At 45.9% G+C, this 16,970-nt stretch overlaps 1 protein-coding gene across 13 annotated transcripts in view; it reads right to left on the bottom strand.

The window, feature by feature from the left end:
- Positions 1-16,970, bottom strand: part of cacna1aa (calcium channel, voltage-dependent, P/Q type, alpha 1A subunit, a) — a 174,699-nt gene that overhangs the window by 12,669 nt on the left and 145,060 nt on the right. For 8 of the 13 annotated variants that reach the window (XM_071397572.1, XM_071397563.1, XM_071397627.1 and 5 more), the window contains 4 exons: positions 12,277-12,383; positions 8,047-8,150; positions 7,424-7,559; positions 3,077-3,190 (listed from right to left, as the gene is read on the bottom strand). In XM_071397572.1, the coding sequence (XP_071253673.1) occupies positions 3,077-3,190; positions 7,424-7,559; positions 8,047-8,150; positions 12,277-12,383 (461 nt within the window). Of the gene's footprint in view, positions 1-3,076; positions 3,191-7,423; positions 7,629-8,046; positions 8,151-12,276; positions 12,384-16,970 lie in introns of those variants that run through there. The other 5 variants (XM_071397601.1, XM_071397580.1, XM_071397609.1 and 2 more) reach the window with 5 other exon arrangements.

Here is a 16,970-nt window from a genome sequence, read left to right as displayed (position 1 = left end):
ACAAAATGAGTGGTGGATCTCCAAAGCACAAGAACTTCAATCTTGTGGGGATAGATAAAACTTGCACAAGTTGTATGTTGCCCCGAAAACAACCCACGGCCCAAGAAGTTGTATGATGCCCCGAAGACAACCCACGGACCAAGAAGTTGTATGATGCCCTGAAGACAACCCACGGCCCAGGAAGTTGTATGATGCCCCGAAGACAACCCACGGCCCAAGAAGTTGTATGATGCCCCGAAAACAACCCACAGCCCAGGAAGTTGTATGATGCCCCGAAGACAACCCACGGCCCAGGAAGTTGTATGATGCCCCGAAGACAACCCACGGCCCAGGAAGTTGTATGATGCCCCGAAGACAACCCACGGCCCAGGAAGTTGTATGATGCCCTGAAGACAACCCACGGCCCAAGAAGTTGTATGATGCCCCGAAGACAACCCACGGCCCAAGAAGTTGTATGATGCCCCGAAGACAACCCACGGCCCAAGAAGTTGTATGATGCCCCGAAGACAACCCACGGCCCAAGAAGTTGTATGATGCCCAGAAGACAACCCACGGCCCAGGAAGTTGTATGATGCCCCGAAGACAACCCACGGCCCAGGAAGTTGTATGATGCCCCGAAGACAACCCACGGCCCAGGAAGTTGTATGATGCCCTGAAGACAACCCACGGCCCAGGAAGTTGTATGATGCCCCGAAGACAACCCACGGCCCAGGAAGTTGCTTTCTCTGTCCCCTAAGAAGTGCAGATGGGTCCACTCTCATAAAGGACCAAACTACGATAGTCCAGAGGTGAAGCCCTCTTAAACCAGCCGAGCCCAGTTGACTACTCAGTCCTGGAGGAGCTCCAAACACTGCCCACCATCCAGAGCCTTGATCTCCCACCCACCTTTTCTGAGGTCTGCACCACCGTCAGGTCACTGAAGAATAACTCAACTCCTGGACCTGACTCCATCCCTGCTGAGATCCTAAAACTGGGGGGCTATCTCTGTACCAGAGCAGTTTGCCTGTTCATCTCTGAGGTATGGAGACAAGAGCACATCCCGATCAATGGAGGGATGCAAACATATATACAAAAAACAAGGGAGGCAAATCCATCTGCGGCAACAGCAGGGGCATATCATTCCTTCCAGTTGCTGTCAAAGTCCTGGTGAAGGTCTTCCACCACAGAATCATCGACACCGTCACTGCAGACCTGCTCCCGGAGTCCCAGTGCAGCTTCAGAAAGAACAGAAGCATGGTGGACATGATCTTCAGTGCACAACAACTGCAGGACAAGTGCAGTGAACAGACACAGTACCTGTTCATGGCCTTTCTGGATCTCTCCAAAGCCTTTGACACAGTACACCGTGAACTCCTTTGGAAGGTCCTCCTGTAGTATGGCTGCACTGGGAAATGTGTGAATGTCCTGCGTCAGATCCATGAGGAGATGGTGGCCAGAGTAAGAATTAGCCGTCAGGAGTCTGAACCCTTTTAGAGTTGGTACTGGTGTGAGGCAAGGGTGTGCGCTTGCGCCGGTCCTATTCAATGTCTTCTTCCTGTGTGTCACAGCAGTCCTGCACAAGGACATGGAAACAGAGAGTGGGGTGACCCTGTACTTCAGATTGGACGGAAAATTCTTCAACATTAGGAAGCTCCAAGCTGCCATAAAGCTCAAATCTTAACAAGTACTTGAGCTCCAGTATGCGGATGATTGCACTCTTGTGGCACATACCCCAGAAGCTCTACAAGCCATACTCAGAGCAGCTGTGCGAGCGTATAGCCTAATGGGGCTGTCTGTTAACGTCCCAAAAACAGAGGTCCTATGTCAGTGGTCATCTGATCCTCTGCCTGAAACACCTCCATTCTCCATCTCAGACTCCTCACTTCCCATTGTATCACATTTTAATCTTCGACCAGGATATCCAGAATCGGGTCAAACAGACCTTGTCGTCTTTAGGTCGGCTAAGGAAGAGGGTTTTTAATAACAGCAACCTGCACCTCCACACCAAAGTTGCAGTCTACCAAGCAGTGGGTGTATCTACAGTCCTTTATGGATGTGAAACATGTACAGTCCACAGCCGACACTTAAAACAACTGGAGTCCTTTCACATAGAATGCCTTCAAAGCACTTTGAAAGTGACCTGGCAGGACCGTGTTCCGCACTCAGAGATCCTACAGAAAACCAACTGCATGAGTATTGAAGCGTCCATCACACACCACCAGCTTAGATGGCTCGGCCATGCCATCCGGATGCCAGAGGATCGCCTGCCGTGAAATACGCTGTACGGACAGCTACAACTGGGCTGTCGCTCTTCAGGTGGGCAGACAAAGTGGCTAAAGGACCAACTGAAGACATCACTAAAGAAGTGTGGGGTAAACTCTGCCTCCCTCCAGACTGTTGCTGCGGACCGTTCCACCTGCCGTGGCCTCTGCCATCAAGGAGTGCAGTTGACCGAGGAAAAAAGGACTGAACGTAGACCATGACTTCACTGGCCTCAACAGGACAGGCCTTTGTGTGCTCTGTCTGTGGCAACAGTGTGCATCCCGCATCAGATTATACAGTCATCAGTGAACCAACAAGCAGTAGTGGAAGTAATCATCGGATACGATGGACTACCTTAAACAAAGAGTGTGTGTGTGACAATATAGCAGAGATGACTTGGTACTGGATGAGAAGGGACAACCACAGTAACACACCTCCATGGGGATGAGTGGAGAGGAGGAGGAGAGGAAGAGTGGGGTGTTGGGGTGTTTGGTACGGTAGTCTGTAAGACTTACCTGTAAGTCTGTCTGGCAAACATCCTATGGGCGATATTTCAACAGCATAGAAAGGGGAGCTACCGTCAAAATGCATGATATCACGTCAAATACCATGTTTTTTATTTTTTTTATTTTTTTAATATGCTTGAAAGTATCACGTGTCCATTTTCAGCAATGTTTCATAGTATTTTGCTATGCACTGTGTTGGATTATAAATAGTCTGTCTCTAGTCTTTGTGTGTCTCTAGTCATGTAGCTTATTGTGGAGATTGAGTCAAGGAGATGAAAAGCTAGAGGGAGCGAGAGAGGGAGGGAGGAGAGGAAATGAGGGGTGCTCACTTGGTTGTCGCCTGGAAGGCGTGGCATGGAAGCGGCCCTTCCGTGGCCTTCCATTGGCTGAAAGTGCTCGGTATCCGAGTAACCATCACGCCCCATCTCTCTCATCTCTACCGTCTGCAAAATAGAGTGAGAGCAGGCGTGACTGTGATGAAGGAATATGACGGGGACAATGGTGTGTTTGTCATCCTTTATCCCACGTGAGTGTGGGTGAGTGTAGTGTGCACAGGAGGTTGATGGGACCTTAATTGGGGAGGACGGGCTCATGTTAATGGTTGGATTGGAATTAATGGAATAGTACCAAATACATCAAACATGGTTTCCATGTGTTTGATGACATTCCATTTGCTCCGTTCCAGCTATTGTTATGAGCCATCTTCCCCTCAGCAGCTTCCTGTGGTGTACAGTAGCATGTAGTGTAGTGTGGGAGGGACTGGGGTTTGAGCCTGGGAAATGCCTGGGAAATGGGGATGGGGGAAGGTTTAAGGCTAGGTTTAGATCTAGGGCAAGGGGCTAGGGGCTAGGAGCTAGGACTTGGACCTGGACTTGGATCAAGAGCGGGAACTGCTGAGGCTGAGGCATGGGGCTTCAGTGCAGGAGGCTTCGGTACAGGTGACTTCGGTACAGGGGGCTTCGGTGCAGGAGGCTTCGGTACAGGTGGCTTCGGTACAGGGGTCTTCGGTACAGGGGGCTTCGGTACTGTACTGGGGCTTCGGTACAGGGGGCTTCGGTGCAGGGTGCTTCAGTACAGGTGGCTTCGGAACAGGTGGCTTCGGTGCAGGGGGCTTCGGTGCAGGGGGCTTCGGTGCAGGGGGCTTCGGTGCAGGGGGCTTCGGTACAGGTGGCTTCGGAACAGGTGGCTTCGGTGCAGGGGGCTTCGGTGCAGGGGGCTTCAGTACAGGGTGATTCGGTACAGGGGGATTCAGTACAGGGGGATTCAGTACAGGTGGCTTCGGCGCAGGGGGCTTGGGGATAGAGGGCTTGGGGGCTGAAGGTTTGGGGGCTGAGGGCTTGGTCCGTGCTATCTGGTATCCTTGGGACATCCCTACCCCATTTAAGTTGAAATTTACGCTAACACATGGAATTGTTTTAAGATGGTCATACCATGGATCATTTAGCTATTTGATTTAGGTATATATAAACACATATATACAGTACCAGTACAAAGTTCAGACACACCTACTCATTCCAAGTTTTTTCTTTATTTTTACTATGTTCTACGTTGTAGAATAATAGTGAAGACATCAAAACTATGAAATAACACATATGGAATCATGTAGTAGCCCAAAAAAGTGTTAAATAAATCAAAATATATTGTATATTTGAGATACTTTAAAGTAGCCACCCTTTGCCTTGATGACAGCTTTGCACACTTTTGGCATCCTCTCAACCAGCTTCATGAGGTAGTCACCTGGACTGCATTTCATATAAGGTTAACAGGTGTGCCTTGTTAAAAGTACATTTGTTTCATTTCTTAATGTATTTGAGCCAATCAGTTGTGTTGTGACAAAGTAGGGATGGTATAAAGAAGATAGCCCTATTTGGTAAAAGACCAAGTCCATATTATGGCAAGAACAGCTCTAATAAGCAAAGAGAAATGACAGTCCATCATTACTTTAAGACATGAAGGTCAGTCAATTCAGAAAATGTCAAGAACTTTGAAAGTTTCTTCAAGTTCAGTCACAAAAATCATCAAGCGCTATGATGAAACTGGCTCTTATGAGGACCACCACAGGAGAGGAAGACCCAGAGTTGCCTCTGCTGCAGAGGATAAGTTCATTAGAGTTACCAGCCTCAGAAATTTCAACCCAAATAAATGCTTCACAGAGTTCAAGTAAGACACACATCTCAACATCAACTGTTCAGAGGAGACTGCATGAATCAGGCCTTCAGGGTCGAATTACTGCAAAGAAACCACAACTAAAGGACACCAATAAGAAGTAGAGACTTGCTTGGGCCAAGAAACACGAGCAATGGACATTAGAGCGGTGGAAATCTGTCTTGGTTTGATGAGTCCAAATTGGAGATTTTTGGTCTTTGTGAGATGCAGAGTAGGTGAACAGATGATCTTTGCATGTGTGGTTCCCATGAAGGAGGAGGTGTGATGTTGTGGGGTTGCTTTGCTGGTGACACTGTCTGTGATTTATTTAGAATTCAAGGCACACTTAACCAGCATGGATACCACAGCAATCTGCAGCGATATGCTATCCCATCTGGTTTGAGCTTAGTGGGACTATCATTTGTTTTTCAACAGGAAAATGTCCCAAAACACACCTCCAGGCTGTGTAAGGGCTATTTGACCAATAATGAGAGTGATGGAGTGTTTCATCAGATGACCTGGCCTCCACAATTACCCGGCCTCGACCCAATTGAGATGGTTTGGGATGGGTTCGACCGCAGAGTGAAAGAAAAGCAGCCAACAAGTGCTCAGCATATGTGTGAATTCCGTCAAGACTGTTGGAAAAGCATTCCAGGTGACTACCTCATGAAGCTGGTTGAGCAAATGCCAAGAGTGTGCAAAGCTGTCATCAAGGCATGTGGTGGCTACTTTGAATAATCTAAAATGTATTTTGATTGGTTTAACACTTTTCTGGTAACTACATGATTCCATGTGTGCTATTTCATAGTTTTGATGTCTATGAAAAATAAAGAAAAACCCTTGAATGAGTAGGTGTGTCCAAACCGAACCTTTCACTGGCACTATATACAGTATATATATATATATATATATATATATATATATATGTATATATATTGCCACTTCACAATAACAGCACTTACAGTTGACCAGAGCAGCTCCAGCGGGGAAGAAATATGACGAACTGACTTCGAAAGGTGGCCTCCTATGATGGTGCCACATTGAAAGTCACTGACCTCTTCAGTACGGGCCATTCTACTTCCAATGTTTGTCTATGGAGATTGCATGGCTGTGTGCTTGATTTTATACACCTGTCAGCAACGGTTTGGCTGAAATAGCCGAATCCACTAATTTGAAGAGGTGTTCACATACTTTTGTATATATATATAGCATACTTCGATTCCTTTTTTAAACCGGTACTGGGTTACTTTCAGACGAGTCCAGTGACACTTGTGGGTGTCGTTAAGCAAAACGGAGAACACCATCGTTTGGACGCTGTAGACGTTTTCGTGAGAAGACCGATTTTCAGGATGTCTCCTGGTCTGACAAACAGTGCTGTTCTGCCACTTTCCACCACAGATGCAGAAGGCCGACAAGGGCGTATCCGATGGATTGAGACGCAGCCGATACAAAAATATATCTCAATCTTAAACAGACGGATTTTGATAATATTATGTTATTTAGGGCTTGGTGGATGAGGGTTTGAGGGCTTGGTGGATGAGGGTTTGAGGGCTTGGGGGATGAGGGTTTGAGGGCTTGGGGGATGAGGGTTTGAGGGCTTGGTGGATGAGGGTTTGAGGGCTTGGGGGATGAGGGTTTGAGGGCTTGGTGGATGAGGGTTTGAGGGCTTGGGGGATGAGGGTTTGAGGGCTTGGGGGATGAGGGTTTGAGGGCTTGGTGGATGAGGGTTTGAGGGCTTGGGGGATGAGGGTTTGAGGGCTTGGGGGATGAGGGTTTGAGGGCTTGGGGGATGAGGGTTTGAGGGCTTGGGGGATGAGGGTTTGAGGGCTTGGGGGATGAGGGTTTGAGGGCTTGGTGGATGAGGGTTTGAGGGCTTGGGGGATGAGGGCTTGGAGGTTGTGGGCCTGGGGGCTGAGGGGGGTCGATGGGTATGGGATGTGAATGGTGGGAGGGTTTAAGCAGGCATAGCCAATCAGGGCAGGTTATAGGGAAACCATCATGTTCACATTTTCCCAATAACTAACTCTAACTCCTGGGCCCTTCATGTAGATCTGAAGATGAATGTGCTGTATTGCTTACACCTATACACCTTTCAGATCTGTCTAAGTGCCTATAGGGAGAGGAGCTGTAGGGACCATATGGAATTGGACAATAGGCAGGAATAAAACAGAGCCAGCGGTGACTCTGTGTACGAGTTGATTCAACAATGATGACCCTAAATATCCTGTAAGGAAAGAGCACCAGGACACTAGCTCTATATGAACCAGTCCAATTAAAATATGTTCAGACAACATGAAACATGAATAGCATGAAAGAAAATCACTATTTCATGTTTACTGGGAGCCATTTATTAGTGTGTTCTTGTATGCAATGACATACTGTACATGTTACATGCACGTACTGTATTGATCTGTATTTGTGCGTATGCATGTGCGTGTATATACACTTATGAGTTATGTCTGTTGTCCAGGGATTCCTCTGGATGCTGGTGTGTGTGTGTGTGTGTTTGCGCACCTGTGTGTATGTGTTACCTGCGAGTTATGCCTGCTGTCCAGGCCATCCTCAGAGTGCTGTCCCTCAGGACTCCAGCTGCCTACTCTCTGGGACATCTCCTGAGCCCGCACTGTCACCCACGACTGGCTCTCTGGAACCCCCCCCTCCACCGGTCTACAACACACAGACAGTCAGACAGGCCCCTCGCACACACACACACACACACCACCTCCCTCCACCGGTCTACAACACACACACACACACACACACCCAGTCAGACCCGGGACATATATACACACAGATAGGCAAACACAGACACACGCATGCATACACACAAGCCAGGCCCCATATACATCACCTTCATCAGACCCATGCATTCAGCGCTTGTATGAGGCTAACTGAATGCACTCATCCCCACAAACCAGCCTTTCTGAACACACTACACACGCACATACACACACAGGTCCTCTACACGTGAGGCGTGTCCGCCCAGCGTGTCGTCCTGCTCCTCCTTCTCGTGGATGACACTCCACCTGTGGAGCCACTACCCATCCTCCCTCTGGCTACAGAGAAAGAGGGAGAGAGAAAACAGAGAGAGGGAGAGGACAGAGAGAGAGACCCAGAGAGAGAGTTGGAGGGGGGGGGACAGGGGTCTACTCACAGGCTGTTGACGGGGTCTGCCGGTTGGGTAGGAGGGAGGCTGAGAGGCCCGTCCTGGATGGGGGAGGGCGGCTCCACGCGCTGAAACAGTAATGTCGTTCGATTCTGTGTGAGATACAACATGGCCGCCGGCTTTAAGGTAGACATACAGGAAATGGGGAAGGTGGAGAAGAAAGTGAGTTCAGAGCAGGTCACAGCATCCAGGGGGAGGACGGGTTTCAGTCAGCAGGGGCTGACTGAGCCAGAGAGCATTCTGGGAGGGGAGTTGGAGTCCTGCTGTAAATGTGAGAATGGAAGGCTCATGCCAATGAATCATCTACTTCCAGGTCACCATGAATGAAGGGCATTAACCAGAGCCATAGCCACTGTATATGACCTACAGTATACAGTACCTAGCTATGGATTTGGAAGTGTTCCGTTGGATGCTACAAAGATGTCTGGATTTGTCTGGCATTAATTAAGGTCTTTGTCTACAGTATTTTTTATTTGAACAGACAATTTGCATGTTGCTCATAGGAACACATCTCAAATGACACACTATTTCTGATTTTCACCTAGGCTTTGATTCAAAAGAAGTGCACTATAACATGAAAAGGGTGCCATTCAATACACAACCCATTCGACAGGATGGACAGTGTTTACCTCTCGACCTGATTGGATTTCAACCTTGACTTTTGATCCCCATTTGACCTCAAGCAGCCAAATGATCACTATCGGCAACCAGGAAATGAGAGTCGGTGGGTGCAGTTTGAGCCAGTCCAACAATCCATTAGAGCAGTAGAACAGCAAGACCAGGGAGGGAATAAGGAAGAGTTGAACAAGGCAGAACATCAGTGCAAAACCAATGGACAGATCCATCAGGAAGAGAACATTCCAAGTCTCTGTTGAAAACAGACGTTGACACATAAGGAGAGGAGGGAGAATAGTCTGTAAATAATATAAACATGATGATAGAGAAAGGAAGACAGGAGGAGGATGAGAAAAGGAAAGAATAGAGGTAGAAGTCCATGTGAGCGAATATCGAGAGAGAAAGGGGACACAAGGAGGGATAAAGGAAGGATGAAAAAGAGAGAGGAAGACGAGGACTGGGAGTAGACCTGTTGGGAACATACAGTACACTCTTAGAAAAAAGGGTTCCAAAGGCTTCTTTGGATGTCCCCATAGGAAAACCATTTTTGGTTCCAGGAAGAACTGTTTTGGGTTCCAGGCAGAACCCTTTGTAGAAGGGGTCTACATAGAACCCAAAGGGGTTCTACCTGGAACCAAAAGGGTTATATCTGGAATCAAAAAGGGTTCATCAAATGGTTCTCCAATGGGGACTCTTTTAGGTTCTGGATAGCACCTGTTTTTCTTAGTGTAGGTGGAATGCATGGTGGGAGTAAGTGTGTTCAAATAACCACATACAGTGTCATTCAGTTATTACACATCCACTTAAAACTGACAAACTGCTACTTTTATGTCTGTAAGATATCTGGGCAAAATGTTGTTGGGCCGCATTTGGTTTCCAGCTGTGGGCCGTAAACCATGCAGGCAGTGGGCCACTCCTGGGCCAGTATATACTTGCTAGCTGGAATGGATTATCAATGGTAAGTAGCTGTTTTGGTTTAAGGATTTCACAAGCCATGGAGGGTCAACGTTTAAAGTGGATGGATCACAAAGGTCCCAGGTCATACAAGGAAATAGCACACAAATATTTTTCCAAACAATATTTGTCCAATCATAATTTCTAAACACTTGGAACAGTTCTTGTCCGAACCTGAACCGTTCGAAGCAAGGATATTCCCATTCTCCAGGTCCCACACCTAGTCTCACATCATCACAAAGCACATGCTTATCTATGGCAGCAAGCTCTACCTGGAATCATGCAGGGAAGAAACTCTCATCACTGGGATAGATGCTATCCTTCACTATGTCTCTCCTTATCTAACACTATGGTAATAATACTGTCTGAGATGGTGCAAAGGGGAGGGAAGTCCACTCCTCTGCTCCTGTCCTTCTGTAAGCAAGTAGCAGCAGGGGTGGGGGTTGGGAAGGAGTGGAAGGGAGGTGGGGGTGCAAGGGGGAGGAGAGTGAGGGGCAGCTCAGTAAGAGGAGGTGTAGAGAGGGGTACAGGGGAGAGGGGAGAGGATGTGTAGGAGTAAAGGGTGGGAGAGCAGACATTGGCTGGAGAGCAGGATGGGCGACGATTGGATGAGGATGTTGCAGTGACATCATCAATTATCGCCATCGGGCTGTGAGCATGCTGAAGAGTCTGAAAAGTTTGATAGCATTCGTTGCCCAAGAAACTCCAGTGTGTGAGTGTTTGTCCTCTGTAAATGTTTGTGGTCATGGGTAAGTACGCCTTGGGAGCATTAGAGTAAAAGCACAAGGACCAGCTGGGTGGTATGGTTGTGGTTGTGAATGAAGACCAAGCATATGACATGACTTGACTCTAAGTATTGGGTGACCAACTCTTGAGTCTTCTGAGCTTGTCTTATGAGTCTTCCATTGTACTTTGACAGGTGATAGAGGGTGGTTTCTACAGTTGTTTAGATGGTATCCTTCTTAGATATCTCCATCATGTTCCCGAGGAGTTCCTGTGACTTGTCCAATCAAACTATCCCCTGACTCATACTGTAGGTCCCATTCAACCAACTCTTCAAAAAGCTGCAACATCCTCATCCAATCGTCGCCCATCCTGCTCTCCAGCCAATGTCTGCTCTCCCACCCTTTACCCCTACACATCCTCTCCCCTCTCCCCTGTACCCCTCTCTACACCTCCTCTTACTGAGCTGCCCCTCTCTACACCTCCTCTCTACACCTCCTCTATACAAATCTATACACATGGCTAAGGCAGGTTTGAGGTCAGTTTCTAAAGCTCAGACAGAGCCAGACTCTCTCAACTAACTCCTAGATCTTCCAATATCCTGCCTCTCCCACGCCCTTCACATCATGTGCCAGAGAAAAAGAGTTAAGACCATTGTTTAAACTTTGAGTTTGGTGACTATCCCTTCAAGACCAACCTCTTCCTTGTGCTATCCTACAAGGAAGGAATGCCAGAAGGCAGAAATGAAGTCATGAGGAATTGATATGGCTGAGAGTTGTGTACAGAGAGTGGTAGCAGGTGGTCATAGCAGAGCAGGGAAAGTGGCATGCTTAGAGTGCAGTGAGAGAGGAGGAGGAGGAGGAGGAGGAGGAGGAGGAGGAGGAGGAGGAGGAGGAGGAGGAGTAGGACTCTGTCTGTAAAATAGGAAAGCGTGTATGTGTGTGCGTGAGAAATACAAATAAAACAAAATAAAACAATCTCCGTAATTTAAAACGTCATCTTTTACTTACACTTAAAATGTTTCTGTAACTGTGTTACAAATACTGCTACAACTTTAACGTTTTATCGTCAGGGGCTTCACATGTGACTACATAAACACAAGATCCATTGTATTGGTTGTATATGCATTCTCTCTGTCAACAGGGAATAGGGGGCTACAGTGCAATGCTACAGTCCAGGGTGTAGGGCAACAGTCCAAGGCCAGGGTGTGGCTAAAAGGCTTGGGAAGACTAGCATCATCATCATCATCATCATCATCATCATCACTAGCAGTGGATTCACAGCCAAGGAAAGGGAGGATAAAGAGGAACAGGCTTAGGTGAGAATGTACATTAACGCCGTACAGTCTTCGCCATCCAGAGCTGTGACAAAGACACCCAGCCCAAACCAATTCAAAGATGATCGAGAGGGTTCTGTATAGCAGAAAAGTGCCTCTTCTTTAGAAATAATTGTGATTCAGAATTATATAATTGTGCTTGAAATATAATCTGCTGGTTTTCTGTATAGATGCTCTAGCAATAATATAATATCATGTACAAATGTAATATAACATGAATGTAATATAACATGACATACTTTGTCCACCAGAGGGCCTCACAGAGTTTTATACCGACTAACTGCAGAGATAGATAGGAAGGAAGGGTGGATGGAAGAACACAGAGAGGCAAGACTAGAGTGGGTAAACCCAATGGCAGTGGTCCTCTAACCTTTAGCCAGGTGAGGTCAATGATAACAAGTGACCTTACAATAACGTAGTAAGTAAATGCTATAGTAAGACTGTGGGTGGGCGTGGTTATGGGTTGTCACAGCTCCGCTTTGACCCCTGTACTAACAGCACAGCAGTATTTCTCGTCAGTCTGACTCTGCCCTCAGTCAGTCTGCGTTGTCTGAAGGTTTGGGGATGGTTCCTAGGGACAGTAGTTGTACCTGCTCCGCCTCTAGCCGCGCCTGAGAGCGCTTGGCCTTGCTCTGCCTGTAGTACTCCATGATCATCATGGCAGCGTAGATCTTCCCCACCGTCAGGTCTGTTGCTGCTGAGAGAGGGACAAGTTACCCTGCACGATTAGACCACTACGTATGGGACCCTGAGCGAGAGGGATGGGAGTAGAGGGGACGAGGCACGCAGAGAGAGAGACAAACTCACACAGACAAATACACACATATACACGAACACAGAGCTGATAGTCTTTTCACAAACAGACTCGGACTAAAAAATGATCATGTGTCACATTTTCTCTTTCTCTGTTTAACTGTAGTCTTTCTTTCTCTGTTTAACTGTATTCTTTCTTTCTCTGTTTACCTGTAGTCTTTCTTTCTCTGTTTACCTGTAGTCTTTCTTTCTCTGTTTACCTGTAGTCTTTCTTTCTCTGTTTAACTGTAGTCTTTCTTTCTCTGTTTACCTGTAGTCTTTCTTTCTCTGTTTACCTGTAGTCTTTCTTTCTCTGTTTAACTGTAGTCTTTCTTTCTCTGTTTACCTGTAGTCTTTCTTTCTCTGTTACCTGTAGTCTTTCTTTCTCTGTTACCTGTAGTCTTTCTTTCTCTGTTTAACTGTAGTCTTTCTTTCTCTGTTTACCTGTAGTCTTTCTTTCTCTGTTTACCTGTAGTCTTTCTTTCTCTGTTTACCTGTAGTCTTTCTTTCTCTGTTTAACTGTAGTCTTTCTTTCTCTGTTTACCTGTAGTCTTTCTTTCTCTGTTTAACTGTAGTCTTTCTTTCTCTGTTTACCTGTAGTCTTTCTTTCTCTGTTTACCTGTAGTCTTTCTTTCTCTGTTTAACTGTAGTCTTTCTTTCTCTGTTTACCTGTAGTCTTTCTTTCTCTGTTTACCTGTAGTCTTTCTTTCTCTGTTTAACTGTAGTCTTTCTTTCTCTGTTTAACTGTAGTCTTTCTTTCTCTGTTTAACTGTAGTCTTTCTTTCTCTGTTTAACTGTAGTCTTTCTTTCTCTGTTTAACTGTAGTCTTTCTTTCTCTGTTTACCTGTAGTCTTTCTTTCTCTGTTTACCTGTAGTCTTTCTTTCTCTGTTTACCTGTAGTCTTTCTTTCTCTGTTTACCTGTAGTCTTTCTTTCTCTGTTTACCTGTAGTCTTTCTTTCTCTGTTTAACTGTAGTCTTTTTTTCTCTGTTTAACTATAGTCTTTCTTTCTTTGCATCTTTTCTGTATTTCTACTGACTGGTGGTCTTCAATCAGAAGACAAGACTCAAGACCACTTCATTGTGTAGATGGGGGACCTGGTAGAGGACTGGACAGTACCAACAGAACTACTGGGGCTGCTTTGATGCTGTTTTGGCATTCTGATGCAGGACCGATGGTTCCCCCTTTACTTCTCAATAGAAGGTGGACATGTTGTACTTAGTTCAATTTGGACCTTGTACTTTGTTATCTCCAAACAGATAAACAAAACAGAGCTTCAGAAGAGAAAGAAAGTGTGATAACAGTCTTTGAAAGAGAGTCATTTCCAGGTGTCAACAGCAGAGCACATCTTCACAATAAAAGGGCCTAAAGTCCAGTTCAAAAAAGTGTGTTCACAAGCATTATGCTATTGGCCATTTCTGTACACCGTTCACCAGCATGCTAAATTGCCACACATTTTATTTCAATTTGGTTTGAACGTTATTAGCAGGGCACAGAAGCCTGTGCATTCTGATCAAATTTGGTACAATTAGCAATCTGGTGAGCAGCTATAACGCACCTGACCCAGATGCCTTTACCTATACTGTAATTCATGCTTACTTTCATATAATATACAGCTAATATCTACATAGCAACTAGTGCTTTGGCACTTGTGCATTCCTTCTAGTCCTGTATGTATTTCTCCGACATGCATAGCAGCCAGTGTTCTGACCTACAGTAGTACTGTATGAACTAAACCCCGGAGTGTTCTGACCTACAGTAGCACTGTATTAACTAAACCCCTGGAGTGTTCTGACCTACTGTAGTACTGTATGAACTAAACCCCTGGAGTGTTCTGACCTACTGTAGTACTGTATGAACTAAACCCCTGGAGTGTTCTGACCTACAGTAGCACTGTATGAACTAAACCCCAGAGTATTCTGACCTACAGTAGTACTGTATGAACTAAACCCCTGGAGTGTTCTGACCTACAGTAGTACTGTATGAACTAAACCCCTGGAGTGTTCTGACCTACAGTAGTACTGTATGAACTAAACCCCAGAGTGTTCTGACCTACAGTAGTACTGTATGAACTAAACCCCTGTAGTGTTCTGACCTACAGTAGTACTGTATGAACTAAACCCCTGTAGTGTTCTGACCTACAGTAGTACTGTATGAACTAAACCCCTGGAGTGTTCTGACCTACAGTAGTACTGAATGAACTAAACCCCTGGAGTGTTCTGACCTACAGTAGTACTGTATGAACTAAACCCCTGGAGTGTTCTGACCTACAGTAGTACTGTATGAACTAAAGCCCTGGAGTGTTCTGACCTACAGTGGTACTGTATGAACTAAACCCCTGTAGTGTTCTGACCTACAGTAGTACTGTATGAACTAAACCCCGGAGTATTCTGACATACAGTAGTACTGTATTAACTAAACCCTGGAGTGTTCTGACCTACTGTAGTACTGTATGAACTAAACCCCTGGAGTGTTCTGACCTACAGTAGCACTGTATTAACTAAACCCCTGGAGTGTTCTGACCTACTGTAGTACTGTATGAACTAAACCCTGGAGTGTTCTGACCTACAGTAGTACTGTATGAACTAAACCCCTGGAGTGTTCTGACCTACAGTAGCACTGTATAAACTAAACCCCGGAGTGTTCTGACCTACAGTAGTACTGTATGAACTAAACCCCTGGAGTGTTCTGACCTACTGTAGTACTGTATAAACTAAACCCCGGAGTGTTCTGACCTACAGTAGTACTGTATGAACTAAACCCCTGGAGTGTTCTGACCTACAGTAGCACTGTATGAACTAAACCCCTGGAGTGTTCTGACCTACAGTAGTACTGTATGAACTAAACCCCGGAGTGTTCTGACCTACAGTAGCACTGTATTAACTAAACCCCTGTAGTGTTCTGACCTACAGTAGTACTGTATGAACTAAACCCCTGGAGTGTTCTGACCTACAGTAGTACTGTATGAACTAAACCCCTGGAGTGTTCTGACCTACAGTAGTACTGTATTAACTAAACCCCTGGAGTGTTCTGACCTACTGTAGTACTGTATGAACTAAACCACTGGAGTGTTCTGACCTACAGTAGCACTGTATTAACTAAACCCCTGGAGTGTTCTGACCTACAGTAGCACTGTATTAACTAAACCCCTGGAGTGTTCTGACCTACAGTAGTACTGTATGAACTAAACCCCTGGAGTGTTCTGACCTACAGTAGTACTGTATGAACTAAACCCCTGGAGTGTTCTGACCTACAGTAGTACTGTATGAACTAAACCCCTGGAGTGTTCTGACCTACAGTAGCACTGTATGAACTAAACCCCTGGAGTGTTCTGACCTACAGTAGTACTGTATGAACTAAACCCCTGGAGTGTTCTGACCTACAGTAGTACTGTATGAACTAAACCACTGGAGTGTTCCCGTGTGGTCCCGTGTGGCTCAGTTGGTAGAGCATGGCGCTTGCAACGCCAGGGTTGTGGGTTCATTCCCCACGGGGGGACCAGGATGAATATGTATGAACTTTCCAATTTGTAAGTCGCTCTGGATAAGAGCGTCTGCTAAAATGACTTAAAAAATGTAAATGTTCTGACCTACAGTAGCACTGTATTAACTAAGCCCCTGGAGTGTTCTGACCTACAGTAGCACTGTATGAACTAAACCCCTGGAGTGTTCTGACCTACTGTAGCACTGTATTAACTAAACCCCTGGAGTGTTCTGACCTACTGTAGCACTGTATGAACTAAACCCCTGGAGTGTTCTGACCTACAGTAGTACTGTATGAACTAAACCCCTGTAGTGTTCTGACCTACAGTAGTACTGTATGAACTAAACCACTGGAGTGTTCTGACCTACAGTAGCACTGTATTAACTAAACCCCTGGAGTGTTCTGACCTACAGTAGTACTGTATGAACTAAACCCCTGGAGTGTTCTGACCTACAGTAGTACTGTATTAACTAAACCCCTGGAGTGTTCTGACCTACAGTAGTACTGTATGAACTAAACCCCGGAGTGTTCTGACCTACAGTAGCACTGTATTAACTAAACCCCTGGAGTGTTCTGACCTACAGTAGTACTGTATAAACTAAACCCCGGAGTGTTCTGACCTACATTAGTACTGTATTAACTAAACCCCTGGAGTGTTCTGACCTACAGTAGTACTGTATGAACTAAACCCCTGGAGTGTTCTGACCTACTGTAGTACTGTATTAACTAAACCCCTGGAGTGTTCTGACCTACAGTAGTACTGTATTAACTAAACCCCGGAGTGTTCTGACCTACAGTAGTAATGTATAAACTAAACCCCGGAGTGTTCTGACCTACAGTAGTACTGTATAAACTAAACCCCTGGAGTGTTCTGACCTACTGTAGTACTGTATGAACTAAACCCCTGGAGTGTTCTGACCTACTGTAGTACTGTATGAACTAAACCCCTGGAGTGTTCTGACCTACAGTAGTACTGTATGAACTAAACCCCTGGAGTGTTCTGACCTACT

The sequence above is a fragment of the Salvelinus alpinus genome, chromosome 1, assembly GCF_045679555.1.
Source record: "Salvelinus alpinus chromosome 1, SLU_Salpinus.1, whole genome shotgun sequence".
Lineage (NCBI taxonomy): Eukaryota > Metazoa > Chordata > Actinopteri > Salmoniformes > Salmonidae > Salvelinus > Salvelinus alpinus.
The sequence above is the reverse complement of the archived record's forward strand: the minus strand, read 5'-3'. Positions and strand labels throughout refer to the sequence as shown.